Here is a 22,868-nt window from a genome sequence, read left to right as displayed (position 1 = left end):
TAGGGAAAGTCTCTATAAAGAATTACATCATTGACGAACAATTATATTTTATTTAATAATTTTAATTCAAACAGAAAAGAGAATTTACAAGTTCAATATTCTAATTGATTTTAAAGTTTTGATGCTCCAATTCCAATATTGAAAACTGAAAACTGAATCAAAGGTGAAAGTCAGCAGAATGATTTTCTTGTTAGATGAAACAAAGCATTGAAAGAACAGCAAGTGAATAGAGCTATTAAGATGACAAAAATAAACAAAACTGGTGAGCTATAGTTGATCTTTGAAAGGGATTGAGTTTCGAGACGGCGGGCGCTTTTGGGCAAGTATTTGCTTTGTCCTTTCAAGAACGCCAAAAAATATTGAACCCCCAATTCCTATCCACAGAACTCTTGGCCCGATTCCCTGCAAAAAAAAAAAAAAAAAAAAAAAAAANAGGCAATACATTTAGTATTTAAACAATCCTCAAAGTTTTATTTGGCTAGCAAGAATCTACTATTGTTCAGTATGAAATTTTCTTTTTTCTTCACTCCATTTTGGTTGTTGAGAATGGAATTTGAAAATAAATAAAAGAGTACAATACCTATTAACAAAGAACATAATGATATTATGCTCAAATGCAACAAAGTTTTAGATTAAAACAATTTTTTTTTTTTAATTTACTTATAATTTATCTGCAATTAGGGATGACTCGATATAGTTTGGAACCTAAGGCAATTAAGTTAAGTGGAACATTTTATATTTAAATTTCAATTAGCTAAATTTATTTAATACTAACCAATCTAAGATTAATTTTATGAATTAACAATATAATTTGAATTAAAAATAACCAAGTCAAATTTGAGCATCTAATATCATGGTTCAAACAACCACACATAAGAGACAGTGATATGATGATGAAGTGGAAAACCCAAGGAAATCTATTGAAGGAAAACCTCCCTAACAAGGCAAATCTGCTAAGATAAAATAACTATTACAACCTTAAAAAAATAAATAAAACAAACCTTTTCTTGGACTCTACAACATGTAAACAACTTAGAGTTAAAACCTTCTACTACTCCATAGCATCGCAACTCTTCAACCATGTGGAAGTTTCATGGATGATGCACCCACAGTATTGTCGAAACCTCCAACTGACTCCAAGAAGCTCTTGAAGGTTTTCTTCACAACAGGTTTGTGATAGGTGTTACGGCTTCAATTTTTCACCAATTGATCTTTAGATCTACTTTGATGTCTCTGGAATGATGACTTTGAGAGATACTTGATTAAAAAAAAATCCTATGTGCACAAACCATTCTAATCTTCCCTAAAACCTCTTTTTTAGGTTGACCATAATGTGTCCTTATACATCTAGCAAGTAGGGCATGAATTAGGGCTAAAACTTGACTTAATGGGTTTTCCATAATCTAGTTCCCTTAATTAGATAGGTTAAGTATGCTATCAAGGTGTCTCGACTGATTGAGGTGGCTCAACATATTGAGGTTGCTTTTAAGTGTATCGTAGTGATGATACTTTGTAGTTGTCAAACATTTAACATAACTCTATTATTAAGGTGTGATTACTAGTGATGATCTTTTGTTGTTAAATGTTCCACAATTCTCTGGTGCTTGTGATTACTACTTTCTAAATATTATAAATTACCTTGAATTCCAATTTTGACTTTGTTTTAGGTTTTCTTGAAGTGAAAATAAAAGTCTACTCCTTATCCCAGAAGTAATTGATATTACTTGTCAAAGAGATAATATCTTATTCCTTGTCCACTAGGAAGTAGGAAATAGAGATTAATGCCTTATATATAGTCAATACAGTAGAGGGTTTGGAGGCTTTGGTCTAAAAGTTCTCTCATATGAGGAGAGAAAAAGACTTGGAAGAATAGTTCTCCTAAAAATAAGAGAACGCTCCTAGAAAGAGTTCTCTTGTGTGAGTGGCTAAAAGGTTGAAAATTGTAATTCTCATTATGTATAGTGGACTTGATTGGTTTCTCCAGAAGTAGGCAATTTGTCCAACCATTTGAACTCTTGTTTCTTTTGTGTACTTTTAATTACCTTTGTCGTTATTTATTTAAATCCTTAAGTTTTATTGTACAAAAGGTGGTATCAGAACTTTGCTATCGCACATGTAGTAATAAAGCTTGGTTAGGGTCTCGATCTCCCAATTAAAATAAGATAACAAGGACCAAGTATAAGTTGAAGATATTCTATGACAAAAGGACAATTTCTCTCTATGGTAGAGGTAGAGGAAAGATCTCTTAATCTAACAAGTAATTTGGCTTTGCATATGCAAATTATATTGCTCTATAAAAACTTGCTTCAATTAATACGAAAAAGGGATATTACTAATTTGGATTTGAATGAAGGGGAAATTTGTTGAAAATTACCTCAAATTCATAATTCAACTTGGTTTATGTTATATTGGTGTGAAAGGAAATTATTGACAAAGACTAATTCATGGATTGCAAATTTGTCTTCTTTTTCTTTTCTTTTTTTCTTTTTTTTTTTTTTTTTTTTTTTAGTTGTAATGCAGGTAGGGGAATTTGAACTTTAGATATTTCCATTAGAAATACCAAGATATGATAGTTGAGGGACAAGACTCAACACAAATTTGTTTTCGATAATATATGACATCATGGAAAGTTTTACTAATTGGAATTTAGTACAGCAAAATGATGTTACCCAATTACTTAGGGGCGTTTGATTTGTCATAATGTGATCTTAATGTGATGCACATTACTGTAATGTGAACATTATGATATTTGGTTCATTTTATTTTTTCTAAGATTACAATAATCTAAGATTACAAAATTAGTCTGAATTTGATAAGGACGGGTGTAAATTCCCAATTTTACGTCCTTCAATTTCAGTATGCCACGTCAATTTCTCACAATCTAAGGTGTAGAACTTACCACACACGATAATTCTCACTTGCTCTCTCGTTAAGACTCCGTGGAAACCCATCCTTTAAGAGCAGACTTATTGCAGTGGCCACCAAAACATCCCCTTCTTCTTTCACTATCTCCCTTTTCGCCACTGATGGCGTTGCCGGTGTCCCCAAACACATCGATGCACCGGAATAGCAATCTTCAGCCTCTTTTTTTTAGCATCATGGTCAAAGACAAAGGCAATTTGCTCTATGAGATTATTATTAAACTCTTGGCCCGATTCCCTGCAAAAAAAAAAAAAAAAAAAAAAAAAAGTAAGTAGCGTAAAATCTGTAACACGTTGTGTAACAACCACCACCCTAAAGAATCACATTTTTGCAAGCTATTTTAGTTGTCTGCTACGTAACTTTCACAACCTTTTCCTATACACAAAAATTCCTATTTTTGTTCAAGTTCTGACCAGTTTGAGAATCAGTGTACTAACATACAACTTTCAATTTCTAATGAGTAACATATACCACAGTTTTTTTTTTAACCATCAACTCAAGGAAAGATCCATAAATTTCACATCTTTTAACTACATATAGCAGTCCAACAAAAGTATATCATTTATTTGTTTGTAAATGATCTGAAAGAACATTTTCTTGTCCATGTTATAACTCATTTTACCCTTCCTTTCACTCCATTAAGATGGCATGACATAATTGATTTAACATTCTACAAAGGTGAAAAAAAAAGGGAAAAAAATCAGAAATAAATTTGGTGGCCTGATCTCTGCCAAATTGTGGCGAAAATGTGTTAAAACCGTCTTTGACATGTTCCAGCACTCTCAAACATTCTAGTCTATACTGCAAAAGTTTGGCATACAGCTACAAGATGACCATTATATCATTTTGATGAAGGGAGCATTATATTTACTCAAGGCATTAGGAAGAAGACTGGCATGTGCTATGCGCTGTCAAACACAAGATATGAATTACATATTTCATTTGGATCAAGTTTCAATGTGATGAGCATAAGAAAGAAAGTGAGGAAAACACTGAAATAGTAAGACGAAAATAAAGGCTTTAGAACTGCCAAAGCTTTAAAAACATAAGGGATTCCATATCTCCAGAGTTTTTCTATTAATGGAATAAATATTTTAGCAACTCTGACATATTAAGAAAAGCAATTGAATAATCTGAACAGAATTTTAATAATTTCTCAGTAACAAGAGAAAAGAAACGACTACTCCACTGTAATATCATAATTTTGAGACACAAAAAGAATGAAAAAGATTGGTCAAACCTTCAAAAGAGCATGAGTTCCTTCTTCTTTCACGATGGTCCTAACACAATCACAAATCCCTTCGTACTGATTTGCTGATCCCTGCAAAGGTTCAGAGAGAGAGAGAAACTCTTTACTAACTTAACTTCCTTCAGAGAAAAGAAATCATGAGACAGATTTCCAGTACCTGAACCATTAATCTTGTTTTTATCACATCCAGAGGAGTAGTTATAGCCCCAGTTATTGCACCTGTAGTAAATGAGATTTTACTAAAAGCAGAGCAGACCATATATGCATGATCAGTAAAATTTATATACGAGGAGACTTATATTTAAATGCATCAAGACTTCTTTTATTTCAATTATATAATGGAATAGGAGAAGATACTGATTGGTGCCTTTAGATGAGGTTCCATGTTTTATTATTTTAATATTGCTAATGCTAAGCTATGGTCAGTGCTGAAATTCCAAAATTCTTGTGCTTTAAAACACAAGCATGCAGTTTCTTATCTGGAGAACAACTGCTGGGTAGTGGTCTCTTATAGTGTTGAAGAAATAGCATAACATGAATCAGATGAGGCTGCTATATCTAAATTATTATCTGGAAAGTAGCAATCAACTGAAAAACAAAGCCACATATCATTTGAAGAAAAGTAGAACCATAATTACAAAAGTACCTAAGTTCTCAGGCTGTGTGCACAAGTACCACAAACTTGGCGTTTTTCTTGAGTAATAATTTTCACAAAATAAGGGATTTCCAATATTATTTTTAGTATCTAACTTTCAAATTCTGAATGAATTCCGAAGGTCCATTTGCATTCATAAAAATAACATAGGTCCCAGGTTTAAGGATTAACTTGGGAAAATCTGAGTTGGTTCCTATAGGGGTGGTGCACAATATGGATGTTTTGGTGGGGATGTTGGGTTGTAGGCAATCCTCTCTTCCATTGAGATATTTGGGGCTACCGTTAGGAGCTAAATTTAAGGAGTTATCAATTTGGAACCCTATTTTGGAGAAGATGGAAAGGAGATTAGCAGGGTGGAAGAGGTTGAATCTATCTAAAGGGTGAGATCCCTACGGTAGAGGAGAGAGGGTGTTCGGTGGATGTCGACAATTCTAAGTTGTCACTTTGGGTAACTAATAGAATAAAAGCTTTCCAGAAATCTGTTGGGACCTCGCTAGAGGGGTTCGAAGAACAAGTTACAAGTTTGCTCTTAGCTCTAGAGGAGTGAAGAAAAAAGAGGATGTTGGATGTAGCTTCTCAGAGGAAGATGGTTAAGGCTGGGCATAAAGGGCATCGTGAATTAAAGAATTTATTGAGTTCTTGGGGTGAGGAAAATGAGTTAGAAAGGAGCAGGAGTGCAGATAGGGATCGGACTGTTGTAGTGCATCAATGAATTTAAGAATTGTTTCTTGGAATGTGAGAGGGTTGAATGAGCAGGAGAAGCGGCTTCAGGTTAGCAATTTGATCCGCAAGTGGAAAGCAGATATTGTTTGTCTGCAAGAAACTAAGATGGAGGTAATTAACAGGGGTGTCATTCGCAGTTTGTGGGGAGGTCAACATGTGGATTGGCTCTATTTAGGTTCTGTGGGCGCTTCAGGTGGGGTGTTGTTGATGTGGGACAATAGGGTTGTGGAGAAGGTGAAGGATGCAGTGGGTCGCTTCTCTGTCTCTTGTAAATTCAAAAATGTGGTGGATCAGTTTGTTTGGGCTTTCTCTGGTGTTTATGGGCCCAATTGTGATAGTGACAGATGTCTCTTATGGAAGGAGTTATCTAGCATTTGTAGTTGGTGGGAAGTGCCTTGGTGTGTGGGAGGTGACTTTAACGTGGTGCGGTTTCCTTCTGAACGTTCTGGGTCCACATATTTTACTTCAGCTATGCATAGGTTTTCTGCTTTTATTTCAGAGCTTAGCCTAGTTGATCTTCCTCTGGTTGGGGGAACTTCACTTGGTCTAATTCTAGAGAGGTGGTTTCTAGTTCTAGACTGGACAGATTCCTTCTGTCAGCTGACTGGGAGGAGAAATTTCCATCTGTTTGTCAACGTTGTCTCTCTAGATTGCTTTCAGATCATTTTCCTATTCTTCTGGAGGGGGGGAATCTTCTTGGAGGTAAGAAACCTTTTAGGTTCGAGAACATATGGCTAAAGGATGAGGGCTTTTTGGAAAGGGTGTGTTCTTGGTGGGATTCCTATCGTTTCCAAGGTTCTCCTAGTTTTATTTTGGCTAACAAACTGAAGATGTTGAAATTGGATTTGAAGAGATGGAATGTGGAGGAGTTTGGTAATATAGGTCTCAGGGTGCAGAATTTGTGGAAGGATCTCAAGGTGTTGGAAGTTATCGAGGAAGATCGTGTTCTTTCAACGGAGGAAAGTTTGGAAAAGGATCGAATATGGGGAGAGTTAGAAAAATCAACTTTGTTGGAAGAAATCTGCTGGAGGCAAAAGTCTAGGGCTATTTTCCTTAAAGAAGGAGATAGGAGCACAACATTTTTCCACCGTATTGCTAATTCTCATAGAAGAAGCAATACCATCAATAGGCTTATGGTGGATGGTGAGTTATCCACGGATCAAGGGATCATAAAGGGGTGCATTTCTCATTTTTATAGACAGTTATATTCGGAGAATGAGGTTTTTAGACCTCTTTTGGATGAGATTGCTTTTTCTAGCATATCTGAGGAAGATGCCAATTGGCTGGACAGACCCTTTGATGAGGATGAAGTTCTTAGAGTGGTCATGGATTTCAATGGTGATAAAGCGCCAGGTCCGGATGGTTTTTCAATGGCTTTTTTCCAATCCTGTTGGAGCTTGTTGAAAAATGATATTATGAATATGTTTCATAATTTTCATGCTCATGTGGTGTTTGAAAAGAGTCTCAATGCTACTTTCCTTGCTCTCATTCCTAAGAAAAATGATGTTGTGGATGTTAAAGACTTTCGGCCCATTAGTTTGGTGGGAGGGTTGTATAAGATTATTGCTAAGGTGTTAGCTAATCGAATGCGAAGGGTGGTTCACGGTATTATCTCAAAATCTCAGAATGCCTTTCTGAAAGGTCGTCAAATTTTGGATTCTGTCCTGATTGCTTCTGAGTGTTTAGACAGTAGACTGAAGGCAGGGGTTCCGGGGGTGTTGTGCAAACTAGATATTGAGAAAGCTTATGACCATGTGAATTGGGAGTTTCTTCTGTTTTTGTTACAGCAGTGTGGTTTCTCTGATAAGTGGAGAAGATGGATCAGGTGTTGTATATCTACTGTCAAGTTCTCCATTTTGATCAATGGTTGTCCTTCTGACTTTTTTGGGAGTTCTACAAGTCTAAGGCAAGGTGACCCGTTATCTCCTTTTCTCTTTGATATTGTCATGGAGGCTTTGAGTTGTATGTTGGACGTAGCTATTGTGGCAGGTCAGTTTTCGGGATTCTCAGTGGGGAGAGCTACTGGTCCCTTGTTGACGGTGTCCCATTTGTTGTTTGCGGACGATACTTTTGTTTTTTGTGATGCTGACAGTAATCATTTAACAGTTCTGCGTGGGATTCTCTCTAGATTTGAGGAGGTGTCAGGGCTAAAAATTAATTTAGATAAGTCTGAATTGGTTCCAGTAGGGGATGTGCCTAATATGCTTGAGCTAGTGGAGATATTGGGATGTAGAGAGTCTGCTCTTCCGTTGAAATATCTTGGTCTTCCGTTGGGTGCCTTCTTTAAAGATAAGACGGTTTGAAATCCTATTTTGGAGAAGATGGAGAGAAGGCTAGCTGGTTGGAAGAGATTGTATTTATCCAAGGGGGGCAAGGTCACACTCATTAAGAGTACTCTCTCTAGCCTGCCTACTTATTTTCTTTCCCTTTTCCCTATTCCTGCTAAGGTGGCCAAGCAGATGGAGGATTTACAAAGAGACTTTCTTTGGAATGGTATTGGTGACGATCGTAAACTTCATTTAGTAAGTTGGTCGAAGGTTTGTAGGCCAGTGAAGAATGGAGGGCTTGGCATTCGGTGCTTGAGAAGGTTTAACTTTGCCCTATTAGCCAAATGGTTGTGGCGTTATGGTGTGGAGAACGATGCCCTTTGGAGAAGGGTCATTGGGGCGAAGTATGGAAATGAGTGGGGTGGTTGGTGTACAAAATCCGTGTCTGGAGCATATGGTGTTTGTTTGTGGAAGTCTATTAGAATAGGCTGGCTGAATTTTTCTAAGTTCCTTCGGTATGACGTGGGGGATGGTCGTCGTGTGAAGTTTTGGGTTGATGTGTGGTGTAGGGATCGTCCTCTTAAGTAGGCGTTTCCTGATTTATATAATATTAGTAGGACAAGGAATGCTTCAGCCTCTGAGGTTATGTGCTATGCTCATGGGAGAATTTTTTGGGACCTTCAGTTTCGTCGCCTAGTGAATGATCAAGAGTCTCAATCTTTGGATTCGTGTATGAGTCTGATTTAATCCACCAAGGTGCGAGGTGTTGGTTTTGACAAACAGTGTTGGAAGCCGGCCAATAGTAGGGGTTTCGTGGTGAGCGGGTATTATCACTCCCTATCCCCCTCTACCGCCATTCCCTTCCCGTGGAAAATGATGTGGCAATCGAAGGTTCCCCCCCGGGTAGCTTTTTTCTCGTGGACTGCGGCCTTAGGCAAGATTCTAACTATAGATAACTTTCGGAAGAGGCATTTTGTTGTCCTTGAGTGGTGTTTTATGTGCAAAAGGTGTGGGGAATCTGTTGATCATCTCCTCCTTCATTGTCCTTTGGCCTATGAGATGTGGAGTATGGTCTTTTGTTTGTTTGGTATTTCTTGGGTGATGCCTCAAAGGGTTGTGGATTTGTTGGATTGTTGGTCATGTAACTTCAGGCGTCATCGCAATATAGTTATATGGAGGATGGTGCCGCACTGTTTGATGTGGTGTATCTGGCGAGAACGGAATGCCAGAAGTTTTGAGGGTCACGAGCGGTCCATTCTTGAGTTTAAGTCTTATTTCTTTTTTACTCTTCTCGAATGGTGTTTAGTTATACCATCTTTTTCTTGTTTTTCTCTTCCTGTTTTGATTGATCATTGTAATTTGGTTTCTTGATGTTTTTGCCTGTCTAGTACATTTCCTATGTATGGGGCTGTGTTCTTCTTTAATATATATCTTCCGTTACTTATCAAAAAAAAAAAACTCTTATTAAAAGTACTCTTTCCTCCTTACCTACATACTTCCTTACCCTTCTGCCTTTACCTAGGAAAGTGGCAAATCGTATGGAGAAGTTACAACGAGATTTTCTGTGGAGTGGTATTAATGGTGACTCTAAATTACACTTAGTTAGTTGGGCTCAAGTTTGTAAGCCGCTGCAGGTTGGAGGGTTGGCTATTAGACGATTGAGGAGTTTTAATTCTGCCTTGTTAAGAAAATGGTTATGGAGGTATGGCATGGAGACCAATGCTCTATGGAGGAGGGTTATTGAGGTGAAATATGGGAATGATTGGGGTGGTTGGTGCACAAAAAAGGTGACCAGTGCTTATGGTGTTAGTTTGTGGAGACATATTAGGAGTGGTTAGATGAGTTTTTCTAAACTACTTCTGTATGATGTGGGGGATGATACTAGAGTGAAGTTTTGGAAGTATGTGTGGTGTGAAGATCGTACTCTCCAAGAGGCTTTTCCGGAACTTTATTGTATTAATAGAACAAAGGATTCTTCTGTAGCAGAGGTTATATGTTAGTCTGGTGGGAGGATTCATTGGGATGCTAAATTTCGTCATCCTCCAATAGATTGGGAACAAGAATCCTTTGATCTATTTATGGATATGGTCTACTCTTCGACGGTACGGGGATTGGATTCGAATAGGGTGTGTTGGAAGCCAGCAAGGAGTAGAGGTTTTGAGGTTAGAGGATTCTATCTTTCTTTCTACCCTCCTACCATCTTATCCTTCCCTTGGAAGATGATTTGGAAATCGAAGGTTCCTCCAAGGGTAGCTTTCTTTTCATGGTCTACTTCCTTAGGTAAGATTTTAATAACAGATAACCTTCGCAAGTGACGTGTGCTAGTTCTTGATTGGTGCTATATGTGTAAGAAGTGTGGGGAGTCAGTGGATCATCTTCTTCTTCATTGCCCCATTGCTTGTGAGTTGTGGTCATTGGTGTTTTGTTTGTTTGGAATTCTTTGGGTTATGCCTTAGAAGGTTATTGAGTTGTTTGAGTCTTGGCAGGGTAAGTTTGGTTGACATAGAAATATAGAGTTGTGGAGAATTGTGCCTCATTGCTTGTTATGGTGTATTTGGCGCGAAAAGAATGCTAGAAGCTTTGAGGGATGTGAACGCTCTATGTTAGAGTTTAAGTCTTTTTTTTTTTTTTTTTTTTTTTTTTTACACGTGCTCCTCGATTGGAGTGTGGTCTTTTGTCATTTTTCTTGTTCTTCCCTTCCTGTTTTACTTGATTGTTGTAATCTTGGTTTTTGATTTATGCCCCATAGTACATTCCCAATGTACTCGGGTTGGCTGTTTTTCGTTTTTTAATAAATTTTCGTTACTTATCAAAAAAAAAAAGCCATTAGTAAAGAGATGTATCAAGACTGGATAAGGCACCTACAACATGATTGTTTGAGATTGTTGAGAGATTGTCGTACAAAAGTTGGATATCAAGTTTGTAGCCATGTACTAGCCAAAAAAAAAGGGATAATTACAAATTACCTACTTGAGGATAGACCCAAATTCACGTTGCCTGCCTATAGTTTAAAAATGTCCATTAGACAGTCGTAACCCACTTCACTCTTTTCCATTAGAAAAACAATTTTAAGACATAAAACATAAAGAAAATGGATCAAAAAGCAACTCAAGAAAAACTTTACCTTACCATTGTGAAATCCAAGATTGAGACCCCAAATTCGTTTGATTGAAATTTTTGGGCTGTATTCACTCAAGATTTAGGGATTTATAATTATTACGAGCAAGAAGATCCAATTTCTATAGACACGTATCTCACAGGTATGATTGTGTTCTAGGGTTTGAACTTTTTAGAAAATTGATGCCAATGAGAGAGAGATTCACCTTGGGGATTGAGAATTCAGTCATTTTCAAGGAATGTTTGCAATCTATGGAAGATTCTTCACTAGCTCTGTTTGCAGTGCAGTGCAAAAGAGCTCCAACAATGTTTGTCTGAAACTTGATTGTATTTGATTTTATGACTAAGTTATTGTTTTTGGCTGTCTTTTTTTTTTTTTTAATTTATTTTTTTTTGGCTCTGTACAACAAAATCCCACTATAACTTAACCAGAATTACACAAATCTTGATGAATTTCAACAAAATTCCAAAAGATTCAGCTGCGTTTAGTTGAATAATGTTGGAGCTAAACACCCCGATCCCAAACCCAAATGTTGGCTGCTTCATACACCAAACTATTTTTCTTTTTAAGAGAGAGAAATATTATTACGATGAAGAAAATTATAAGATGTTACACAATATTCCGCAACATTGGTGGGGCTTCCCCAACCATGTTTGCTCAAATGAAGTTAAAGACCCCATTAATTAGCAAAGCATTTGGCTTCTTGATGCATGGGCTGTTAGCAGTATGCCGTTGAATTGATTGAAACTTATCTTTGAGGTCCCCTGAATCCTCTATCCAGGGCTGGCCCAACATAATTTGGGGCCAAGGTGATAAATTTGTGTGGGGCCTTTTATATGTAAATATTAATTAAATAAATTTATTTAATACGAACCATATCAGGGTTAATTTGACGCATTAAATACATAGTTTGATGAATAATATTAACTAAACTATGGTCAATTTCATATAGAAAATTAGATATCATAATTAATGAATGTTCAAATTACTTTTTCGTGATTGGTGATATGTCAGATTGTAAGCCTATAGTAAATTTTGTAGTATCACTAACATCAGTGTTTTTTTTTAAAATTTTGGGACTTTTACAACAGGGACGAGCCTTTTTTTTTGTTAGGGGTAGAAACATTTTGTTGTGGAAGCCTTAGGCCTAGGCCTAAGCTGCCTCTATAAAATGGCCAAACGGGAGTAAGCCTGAAGATTCAGATATAAATTCATGGTACAACTGTGGGAATTGGGCTTGCAAAGAAGTATTGCGTTTGTCTGAACATTGGAATTGTCTTGCCACAGTTCACATCACTTAAAACCCTAGCTCTTTGATCCATTTTATATTATGTTTTATGTCTTAGTGTTTGTCTAATGAAAAGAGTGATGTCGATTACCGCTGTTAAATGGAATTAACCTTAGGCAGGTAAAGTGATATTTTTTAAACCATGGGTAAGCAAAATGAATTCAGGCCTACCCTTAGGTGGGTAATTTGTAATTATTCCAAAAAAAAAAAAAGAAGATTTGTAGCCATTCTAGATTGGGGAAATTGACCAACTAGAAAATGTAAAGGAAGCTGTTAGGTTTGTGCAGTTAAAGGTCAGAAAAAAAAAAGAAGGGGGGGGGGGTGGTGGTATACAGGTGAACTGTGAACATGACCTTATGTCCTCACCAATTTATTGGCAACCTGGGCAATTTTGAGAATTTATATTTACTTCAAAGCTCATGATAAGAGACAAAGATTTTTTTTTTTTTTTAATGATGTGGAACCTCACCAAAGCAGGGGCCTTTGGAATAACAAAGAAAGATCTTATATTATCTCTAAAATCTAAAAAGGAAATAAATATGAGAATAATCAAGTCAAACAGAAAGAACAAACGACTGAAGAATCATAAAGATAAACCCAGAAATTTTTTGGGACGTATACCTACCAGCAAAAGCACCAATTATTGCATTCTCAGGATCATTCAGATCTCTTCGCGCCTACAGAAAAAGGTAAAACTAAATCACTTCTATGGATAGATATCATGTACTTCTATGCTGACCAATTAGCAGACCACAGGGGAAAAGAAAATGTAATAGAATCAAGTTAGTTATTTTGGGCAATGTTCAAAAATTTTGTACCTCTAAGTTTTCATTTTGAGGTTTTTTACTTTATATAATCTTTTTTGTTCTCCATAGCAACACATTTGTCTAGCCTTTTTGGATGCTTTTAATTTTCTTTATTTTGTCTAATAAAATCCATCCCACCAAGCAAAGAAAATCCATCTAGGAGTAGACCCAGTTGGATGTATATGTTAAGCTTACCGCTAGCCTATATCCGATCCGGATCTGCTCATAGATGCAGAACTGGATGGCATCAAAAGGCAAATCTCGCAGTAAGAAGGATCCATACCCCTACAATCTCAAAAAAAAAAAAAAAAAAAAAAAAAGGAGGGGGGGGGGGGGGGAGGGGTCAGTATTTATGCATGAAACAATTCATAAATTAACAGCATCATGCATGGTTCTGTATAGTACGTTAACTCTTATCTCAGAACAACTGGCATAAGGTATCCCCCAGAAGAAGTTTGTAAGCAAAAACCATATAGCTTAGAATGAAGACTGGGATCACAGATCTTAAATTAGAAAATTGAGCATAATATACCACATAAAGGCCTTTAAAACCCTCCTTAGCAACAATGAGGCGAACTGCATCAGGGGCTGAAGCAAATTGCCCAGTTTGCAACCTTTGCTTTATGACCTGAGAAAAATTCTAATAATCACAAACCTAGAAAGCAAGAAGTGATTCAAGGGAAGATGGGGATTGAAGAAGTAAACTCAACTACCTCTGTTGGGACACGGACAAGAGAAGAAGCAGCACCTCCAATTGCACCTGCAGTCTGAAAGAAATCTAAATACCTATTAAGATGACAAGAAAGCTCTATCCAGTACATTGAAAGTGAAAGTTCTCTCTATTATCTCTTTTACAAGCAAAGGAGACTGAAATGCGGCAAAATGATTCAACCACCTAACTAACCGATCAAATAGTATGTTTAAGCATGTTAGCAAAAAAAAAAAAAAAGTATTTTTATGCAACTATAAAATCTCTGTTAGCACTTAACAGGCCAACTAATAAAGGCAAGAAATCAGCATGAAAATAGTTAGTACTGCTAAAAGCCTTTAGTGACTGTTCACTGACCCTAGGATAACAAATGAGAAAACAAAAATGGAAAGAACAGATAAATATTGGAGCTTCACCTTCCATAGGACCTTGAACACTAGCATGCAGTAAAGTGACATCCAGTTAGGTCTCTAGGGGTTGAACCAAAGACACAAGACTCTTTCCTTCATCAGGGTTGAGCCTTTATGGACTGTAGGACAGAATATGGGATAAATTGTTGTCATTTGCTAATGCAATTTTAGGCTTAAAAAAAAAAAAAAAAATTCATAATTTTTAATTGTTTTAGGATTTACATAGTCAAAACAGGGTCCTTATGATAGTATATTAATTAGGATATTTTTGAGAATATTCTTCTTGAGAAATGGGTTCTCTAAAGCCTATAAATACGCCAGCAATCTGTAAAACTAACATAACAATTCATCTTTCAATAAAATTGAGATTTTCCTTCTTTTTTGGATGCCAAAGTTCTTTTGCTTGTAAATCCAAGGAAACGCTTATGGATTTAAGAGTTTGCATCTAGATAGAACAAAATCTCAGCACCAGTTTGTATCAAAGAATCCTGACATCAAGAAAGGCAAAGATGAAACAACCATCCAATAGACAGTGATTGTGGGGGTGCAAGCCTTAAAGGTAGAAATTCAAGCCAACGGTGAGAAGATGACTCATGGACTCCAAAAGTTTACTCCTATTTATCAAGGATATTATACTTGCAGCCAACCTATTGATCAATGTGTTTATAATTTAAATGATATTCAATATTTTGATGTGTAAAGAAGATTTTATTAGTTGGATTCTTGATCTTGAAGACTTATTTGATCAAAGGAAGATCCTGAAGATTGGTATAACTTGTATCAAGCTTGAGAGAGATACAACTAATTGGTGAAATGATATAGAGTTTTCCACAATACAAAGACATAAGTCTAGATTTTCTTAACAGTCAAGAATGAAAGGACGATGGTAAGTTTTTTATTCTTCATGATTATGATGAAATATTGTTTTATACAATCATAAGCCAGCATATTCATAAAAAGTGAATAACAATGAAACTCTTGACTTCCAATCATTGAAAGAAGATTCAATTTTAAATGTTGAAAATTTAGAAGATAAAATATCTGGAAGTAGAGGCTGAACAAGCCAAAGTTGAAGAAAAATTACAGGTTGTACTTAAGATCAAAGACAGCATTTTTGAAGAAATTCTTGAGAGGTTAAAGAGGAAAATATGGAAGATCCAACTGAATTCAAACATGATGATAAGTCTATAAACCCCAAATTCCTAAGATCACATTAATTTGTTGGAAACCATTGCGGTACAATCTATCGGTTCCATGGGGTTGAAAATGCTAATTTTGACTCCAATTATTAATTAGTGTCTATTCTAAATCAAGCGTGTATAACTGTTGGCAAAGGTTTTGCCTAAAAATATGAAAGGGGTGCTCGATAAACTTATTTTAAAGGCACAAAATGCTTTTGTAGGCAGTAGGAAAATCCTTGACTAAATCTTAACTGCAAATGAATGCTTGGATAGAGTGAAATTTTGGACAGGTCGGTGATGTGGGGATCTTCCTCTTCGTTTGTCTTTTCCAGTCTTATAGAGTATTGCTACAAACAGAGCGGCCTCTGTTGACTCTTCTCTGATAAGGCAAGGAGCGGGGGACAGGAGAGGTTGGGATGTTCGTTTTATTCGGAGTCCAAATGATTGGGAGGCGGAGTTGGTGGATGATTTCTTTTGGTTTTTGGCAGCCAATTTACCTTCAGCGGATGATGGTGATTGTATGAGATGGAAGTTGATGAAGAATGGGGATTTTAATATCATGAGTTGCATGGTTCTTCTTCCGTTGTTTTTCCCTAGAAAGGTATTTGGAAGGTTAAGGCACCCTGGGCGTGTCTCTTTCTTTGTTTGGACAATCGCCTGGGATAGGATTCTAACGAACGATAATTTGCAGAGTAGGGATTTTGATTTTGTTGATTGGTGCATCATTGCGTAATTGTGGGGAGACAGTGGATTATTTGTTGCTACATTGTGGGAAGACTCATCATTTGTGGAGCTTTGTCTTTAGAACTTTTGGTATTTCATGGGTTCTCTCAAGATCAGTTGCAGATTTCCTTTTTGGTTGGTGGAATTGGTTGGGGAAGCATTCATCTATCATTTGGAATTTAGCTCTATTGTGTTTGATGTGAAGTATTTGGAGGGAATGCAACCCATGGACTTTTGAGAGGACTTAGATAGATCCGATGACCAGTTGCTTGCTTTTTTCACTAGTTCTCTTTTTGATTGGTCTAGGGCTTAGGGACTCACATCAAGTGAATCTATCCCTTTGTTCCTTAGCTCTTCTATTTTTGCTTTTCTCTCTTTTTTGTAATCTTTGATATGCTTTGTGCTTCTTTGCATAAAGTAGTTTTTTGAATATACATCTTTCTTACTTGTCAAAAAAAAAAGGTAAAATCAAGAGTTGCACTCCAGGGTTGATTTGTAAATTGGATATTGATAAATCTATGACCATGTTAGTTGGGACAGGGTACTTATCTGTTTGGCAGGATGGGGTTTGGAGAGAAGTGTAGGAGTTGCATTCATACTTGTATAGCTACGGATTGTCTTTCAATTTTGGTAAACAATTCACCAGCTGGCCTCTTCAGTAGTTCATGGGATCATATTCATTATCCCCATTGCTCTTTATACTAGTTATGGAGGTGGTGAGAAGGATACTAAAGAAAATTGTGGGGATTTTTTATTGACAGATTCAGGGTAGGACATGCTGCAACAGCTAGGCTTTAGATCTCCCATCTCTTATTTGCTGATGATACTCTTTTTTATTTCATGGATGCAAATGCCAAAAAAATTCTTTACGTAGTGTTCAATTGCTTTGAAGCTGTTACAGGTCTAAAGGTTAATATGGGAAAAAGTGAAGTGGTACCAATAGGTAATGTGAGTAACTCAGTAACATGGCAAAATTAGCAGACATCCTTTGTTGTAAGATTGTGAGTTTACTGATGACATATCATGGGATGCTGCTGGGGGCTTCCTTTAAGGTGTTGTTTATTTGGAATACTAATTTGGAAAAGATGGAACGCAAACTGTCTAGTTGGAAGAAGATATATTTGTCCAAGTGAGGGAGGCTAACGTTGTTAGAAAGTACAATTTCTAGCTTACCAACCTACTACCTCTCATTATTTACTATTCCCATTACTGTGACAAATAAGATGGAGAGGTTGCAGAGGAACTTTTTGTGGGTTACTTCAGATGAGGAGTTCTAGTTCTCCCTGGTGGCCTGAGATACAGTTTGTTCTCCCATTGCAGTAGGTGGATTAGGGATCTGAAAGATAAGAAGTTTTTATCAAGCATTATTGGGGAAATGGTTATGGAGGTTTGGGAATAAGGCCACGCATCTTTAGATACGGGTTATCGCTATGAAGTATAGGGAGAATTGGGGTGGTTGGATTTCAAAACCATTTAAAGGGACACAAGGGTGTAGCTTATGGAGAAGTATTAAGGCAGGTTGGGATAATTTTCTTCAGTTTGTGTCTTTCAAGGTGGGGGATGGCACCTGAGTAAGGTTTTAGAAGGATATTTAGTGTGGGAATTGTTCTCTAAAAGAGTTGCACCCAGATTTATATTGTTTAGTGAAAAAGAATGCCCTAGGTCATTCAGTCATAAATAGTCAGATGTGGTGGCGTGAAGCTATATCATGAGATTTTGTAGAGGTTTTCGTGACTAGGAATCAGAGCCAATGAATTATCTACTCACACATCCCCAGGTGGGAACGAGCCAATAGGATGAGATGGCAATTGAATGGGGATGGTTGCCTTGATGTTTGTTCCTTTTAAGAGGCTATCTGAGGTAAAAAGAAGCTAACTCTTTCCCTTGGAAGAGTATTTGGTGCGTTAAGGCCCCAAAGAGGGTCTTGTCCTTCATTTGGACAGCAACCTAGAGAAAGATTCTAACTTGTGATTCATCAAGCAAGGTTTCTCTTTAGTTGGTTGGTGTTGTATGTGCTGACGTAATGGGGAGATGGTGGACCATTTGCGGATCCATTGTGAAGTTGCATATGCATTATAGTGTAGTCGTTAGAGCCTTTGGGATCCAAAGGATGTTACCATGGAAGGTAGATGATTTCTTGTTTAGACAAAGGAATTGGAATTGGTTTGAAAAAAACTCATTGAATATTTGGAATTTTTTCCCGTTATGTTTGATGTGGCTATTGTGGAAAGAGCCAAATAGCCGTACCTTTGATGATATAGAAAAATCACAATCTTAGTTGGAATCATTGCTGATTCAAACTCAATTTGATTGGTCTTGTGTGTAGAGTCATACTAGTAGCATTTCCATTTTAGATTTCAAAGGAACCACTTCATTCTTGTGCATAATTCTTTTAGATTATGTTGTGTTCATCAACATGGACAAAAAGTAATCTCTTCTTCTAATAATAAATCAATAAAAAATATCTTTGAAATTTATTTATTTATTTTATTTACTTATATAAAAAATAAATACATAAATAAATAAAGGTCAAAGAGAAAAAATTTCAAGTTATTCAAGTATTTGAAGTAACTTTTATTTGGAGCTAAAGATTTCAATTTCCAACTAAAAACTATAGGGCAAGTTTCATTGAATTGGAGGGATTATTTGTAAAAGCAAAATATGGAGGTTACTTTTTGTAATTTGTTAATTTTTATGTAATTTTTGGAGTTTTAGGTTTTCAATTTTATTTCATTATTTTTAATTGCTTTTAAGGTTTCCTTAGTCAAAATAAGGTCCTTATATGGTAGTAAATTAATTAGTTTATATGTGGGAAAATTCTTATTTGGAAAAATAAGTTTTCTAAAGCCTATAAATAGGCCTGTAATCTGTAAAACAAAAACAGCAATTCATATTTCAAAAAAAAAATGAGAGTTTTCTTATTTTCAGATGGATTCCAGAGTTTTCCTTAGTAGGATCAAGCCTTCAAGGAATCTCTTACAGATTAAAAAATTTGTATTCAGTTAGAACAACATCTAACCCTACCATGCTTTCTATTCTGCAACAAGACACTAGGGAAGGCTACCCTCATTACGTAGCCCATTGTCTCCCTAACTGAAAGGGCAAAACTCTGTATTTATGAAGTTATGGAAAGGCAAATTAAGGAAGAACTTTTTGCCATTATAGTCTAGCAGCATGAAAATTGTCAGATTAATGAAAAACTTTGTGCCATGACAGTCCAGCTACATGAAGATTGTCATTTTGCATATATGGTTAATTTAAAAACTTACCAAATGAGCTACTGCACTAAGGTTTTCAGGAAAGGACTTCAGCAATTTTTGCTTTGTAGGTTCATACACGCCAACAAATATGGCAGAAGCCCTGTGCAGAAATAGAAGTTCATCAGCCATGTCCCACATAATAAGAAGAGGTATGCATTTAATGAAAATTAGGGGAAAAATTAGAAAGAAATGGTATTCTCATAAAACTTATCAAGTATTAATAGATTCATGTCAAGCACTTTTTCAAGCATTTGGCTTAAAGTATTAAAAAGTTAAGGCTCAATCGTGGGTTCCCAAGTCCTCAAGTAAGAGGCAGACAATGAAATAACCAAAACTGTCTCTATTGAGAAAAAAAAATTCATGAAGAAGATTGAAAATTCACTAAGAATCCGGCCTGCACCGAGGAAAAATCAAATCACAGCAAAAATCTTATGAAAAGTTTGAGTTGGAAGAAGTTGATGAACGAAATATTTATTAATAGGATTTTACTCAAATAAACAATGTAACAAAAAGATTAAGCATATGACTAAGCTGCCTTGCTATATACAAACAAACTCCCATCATGGAGAACTGATTTCAAAAGTCTATTATGCACTTAAAGTAGTAGGGACAAGGGTCTTAAGATGAAATGGGAAAAAAGATTCTTGTATCAACCACAAGTAGTTAAGATACGCATTCCTCAGTTTTGCTTATCTTGCATAACACTTTCCTTAGCTTGTGTTTATCATCCACTAAGTGTTCATGTAGCTTTGGCCAAAAAGTTAGGTTTTGAATTGTCATGTGTGAAAACATATAGAAGAAATCAAACTACATTTGTTAAAATTTTAAATATTATGGAACATGAATGGAAGATGAGAAAAGAAGAATGGAAGAGATTAAAGTGGTTCGGTCACATACATCTTTCATTTACGTTATTGTAACACATTGGAAACCCATATTTTTAATAGAATTTACAGGACTTGAAAATAGGTCAACTATCAATTTATTACATGTATATTTTAAATTTGAATTTCAAATCAATTTATTTAATTGCTCCAATCCCTTGATTTACTCCAAGCAATCAATCCCTTGCTTTAGTCTTCATGGTTTGGAAAGTGAATCATACTTTCCAACATTCATGCAAATAATGAGGAAAAGCATATATGCAACTAATTTACTCACGGTAAGACACCAGCAAGGTTTCCAGCCAATCCAGAATAGAGATCCTTCAAAATAATTTTTCCTCCACCCTGGGCAGCCTGACAAACAAATGAAGAATGGTTAATTGCAACAATTCAAGCAAGAACAAGCAAGTTGATGTATTGTAAAACATCAAGATTTTATATTTATACTACGAACAGGTTGACAGCAATAGTAAAATAGCCAAAAATTTATGAAGGAAGGATGATAGAAAGCAAAGGAACAAAAGCATGAGTTGGTCCCATACAAAAGAGTTGTATGACCTTTAATCTAATGCACGTCACATTTGAAGGATGAACTGTGATGGAATGAAACAAACTTTGTATGGCCTTCAATTTAACTAGCAATGCATGTTAAGCTGTACGGAATGAAACAAAATTTGTAAAACAAAAAGTATTTCATCATCCAATAGTAGAAAGAAAACAACAAATTCTAGAAGCAAATGCATTCTATAGAAGTGCGGGATCAAGACCATGTCAGCACATATAGTGGAACAGTCCTCACAGTAATAACTGTTCTTCTTCTTCTTCTTCTTCTTCTTCTTCAAATTTAGTTAGCAACATAATGCAATAGATACACAAAAATATTCAGTATACTTGACGTGCCTGTAGTCGAGTTTTTATAGTATCAATTGGATATAATGCTGCTTCGACAACAACACCAGCAAAACCTCCAGCTATGAAACCTTCTGCAAAACCCATGATTTTGCTTTGTGATTTTATTGTTTATAGTAAAGATACATCTTTATGAATAACCCATAGCCAATCTGAAATTACATGACTGGAACCCAGATCAAGAGTGATAGTTTTTCCTAGAATTAAGATAAGGAATAGTCATTTTTGAATACAAGATGAAACAAAACAATGAAATATGGTTGTAAGTTATAAGTGGTAAGTGGCTGGTTATGGTTTTAATTTTAAATTTTAAAATAGCTAGCCAACCTTCTGCAATATGGACTGATTTTTCTTTCGTGGTCTACAATGAGTCTTAAAATACAAGCCAGTCATAGATTATTGACACAGAAAATACTTGAAAAATATATGGTTTGAGTGATCTGTTTTGCATCTGATCTTTAAAAGGAAAAGCTCTTTGTACCTTGAACTTTCACTACAAAATTGGAATTTCGTAGCTTCTGTGTCCTAGGCAAAACATTTTGCCAATGAGACATTTTGGACTAGGGCATGAAACATCAAAATCACTACTTCCTTGGCCAAATTATCTGACTGTTAAACATCAGAATCACTACTTCATAGACCAAATTAAACAAAGGATCTTTAAATTTTCTGCATATTACACGGGCCACAATTGAGAACAGTCAACCATCAGATCACTGTAAATTCAACAATTAAGAAATGCATCTAACCTAATTTCAACTGCATCAAATTACATTACATACCGTAGAAAACACGTAAAAAATCAGATGGCTTGTTCTCTCCTGCACTGAATGAAGCAACCTTATTTGGCTCCTTTTGAGAGCTATGCATTTTAAATGTCAATGCATCTGTAAAATGAAACCATTAGTTCAAAACAAGTTCCATTGGGCAACAACTGCTTTTAATTATCCCAAAAAAATAAATAAATAAATAAACAAACCAACTGCTTTAAATAATTTTTCCTCAAAACTCAAAAGGAAAGTAATAGAAAACATCCAGGGAGAAGAATTAGTTATACATTTGGAGACACTTCTGTAGATAAAATCCCATATTTCCAGACACTTCTTCAGAGGTTTATCATTTATAGCTTTAACCGTCTCATGTATGATTTTTTTTTTTTTTTAAATTGGTGGAAAAGATAGTAAAATGGGTAACTCTGATATCAACTTGTGATCATTAATAAGATTAGATAGCAACCCTTTGCCATGCATGATCAAGAGTTCTTAAAAATAATATATGAAAAATTAAGAGAGAAAATTTTGGTCTATGAAGCAATTCAACCAAATGGGATACCATTTCTTCATCAAATTAGTTTAGTTATATCAAAAACCATCCTCTTTTTCAGCTCTCATGTAACAACCCACTAACAATTCTAAAACTGTGCCACAAAAATGAAGCATAAAAGACAGCAAATGAAACCAATAACAAAAGTTCTTTGGCTTTTCTACGAGTTTTTCAGCGACCCATTAGAGCATATAAGTTACAAATCTTAACCCCAAAAAATAAATAAATTAAGAAGAGAGAGTAAGAAAATGAATACCGACTGGAGGTGAGTCTTTCTGAGAACTTTTGGCATGCATTGGCAATGTAGTTTACGAGGTCCAATAATAAATCTCAGTTCAAGTGATTATAGAAAACCAAACCTTCGAGAGAGCGCTGTGTCGTGTCTATCGCTATGTTTACATCCAAATCAACGACTAAAAGATTTGCTGTCACCGTTTTTTA

At 35.8% G+C, this 22,868-nt stretch overlaps 1 protein-coding gene across 3 annotated transcripts; it reads right to left on the bottom strand.

Moving 5' to 3' along the window:
* Positions 1-30: 30 nt before the first annotated feature.
* On the bottom strand, positions 31-22,868 carry LOC112019314 (S-adenosylmethionine carrier 1, chloroplastic/mitochondrial). 3 transcript variants are annotated; one of them, XM_065774014.1, is made up of 12 exons: positions 22,684-22,865; positions 21,887-21,991; positions 21,096-21,178; positions 20,473-20,549; positions 19,321-19,411; positions 13,742-13,795; positions 13,561-13,656; positions 13,224-13,313; positions 12,848-12,899; positions 4,329-4,390; positions 4,163-4,243; positions 31-402 (listed from the first exon to the last, which is right to left on the bottom strand). In XM_065774014.1, exons 1-12 carry the CDS (start codon positions 22,721-22,723, stop codon positions 268-270), a joined length of 966 nt encoding a protein of 321 aa, XP_065630086.1. In that variant the 5' UTR covers positions 22,724-22,865; the 3' UTR covers positions 31-267. The 3 variants fall into 3 exon arrangements, 2 of the variants coding, with proteins under 2 accessions (XP_065630086.1, XP_065630087.1); XM_065774015.1 differs by lacking the exon at positions 13,224-13,313 and having other exon boundaries at positions 22,684-22,866; XR_010629187.1 differs by lacking the exon at positions 31-402 and having other exon boundaries at positions 4,182-4,243; positions 4,329-4,410; positions 22,684-22,868.

The sequence above is a fragment of the Quercus suber genome, unplaced genomic scaffold (assembly GCF_002906115.3).
Source record: "Quercus suber isolate HL8 unplaced genomic scaffold, Cork oak 2.0 scaffold_85, whole genome shotgun sequence".
NCBI classification, from domain to species: domain Eukaryota; kingdom Viridiplantae; phylum Streptophyta; class Magnoliopsida; order Fagales; family Fagaceae; genus Quercus; species Quercus suber.
The sequence above is the reverse complement of the archived record's forward strand: the minus strand, read 5'-3'. Positions and strand labels throughout refer to the sequence as shown.

Bases quoted from the DNA above. Each gene is read 5' to 3' on its own strand.
- LOC112019314 (XM_065774014.1), bottom strand. From the start codon at position 22,723: ATGCATGCCAAAAGTTCTCAGAAAGACTCACCTCCAGTCG. The intron at 21,992-22,683 runs GTATTCATTTTC...TTCATTTTACAG, and splicing joins GAAAGACTCACCTCCAGTCG to ATGCATTGACATTTAAAATG. The intron at 403-4,162 runs GTTTGACCAATC...TTTTTTTTGCAG, and splicing joins GAACTCATGCTCTTTTGAAG to GGAATCGGGCCAAGAGTTCT.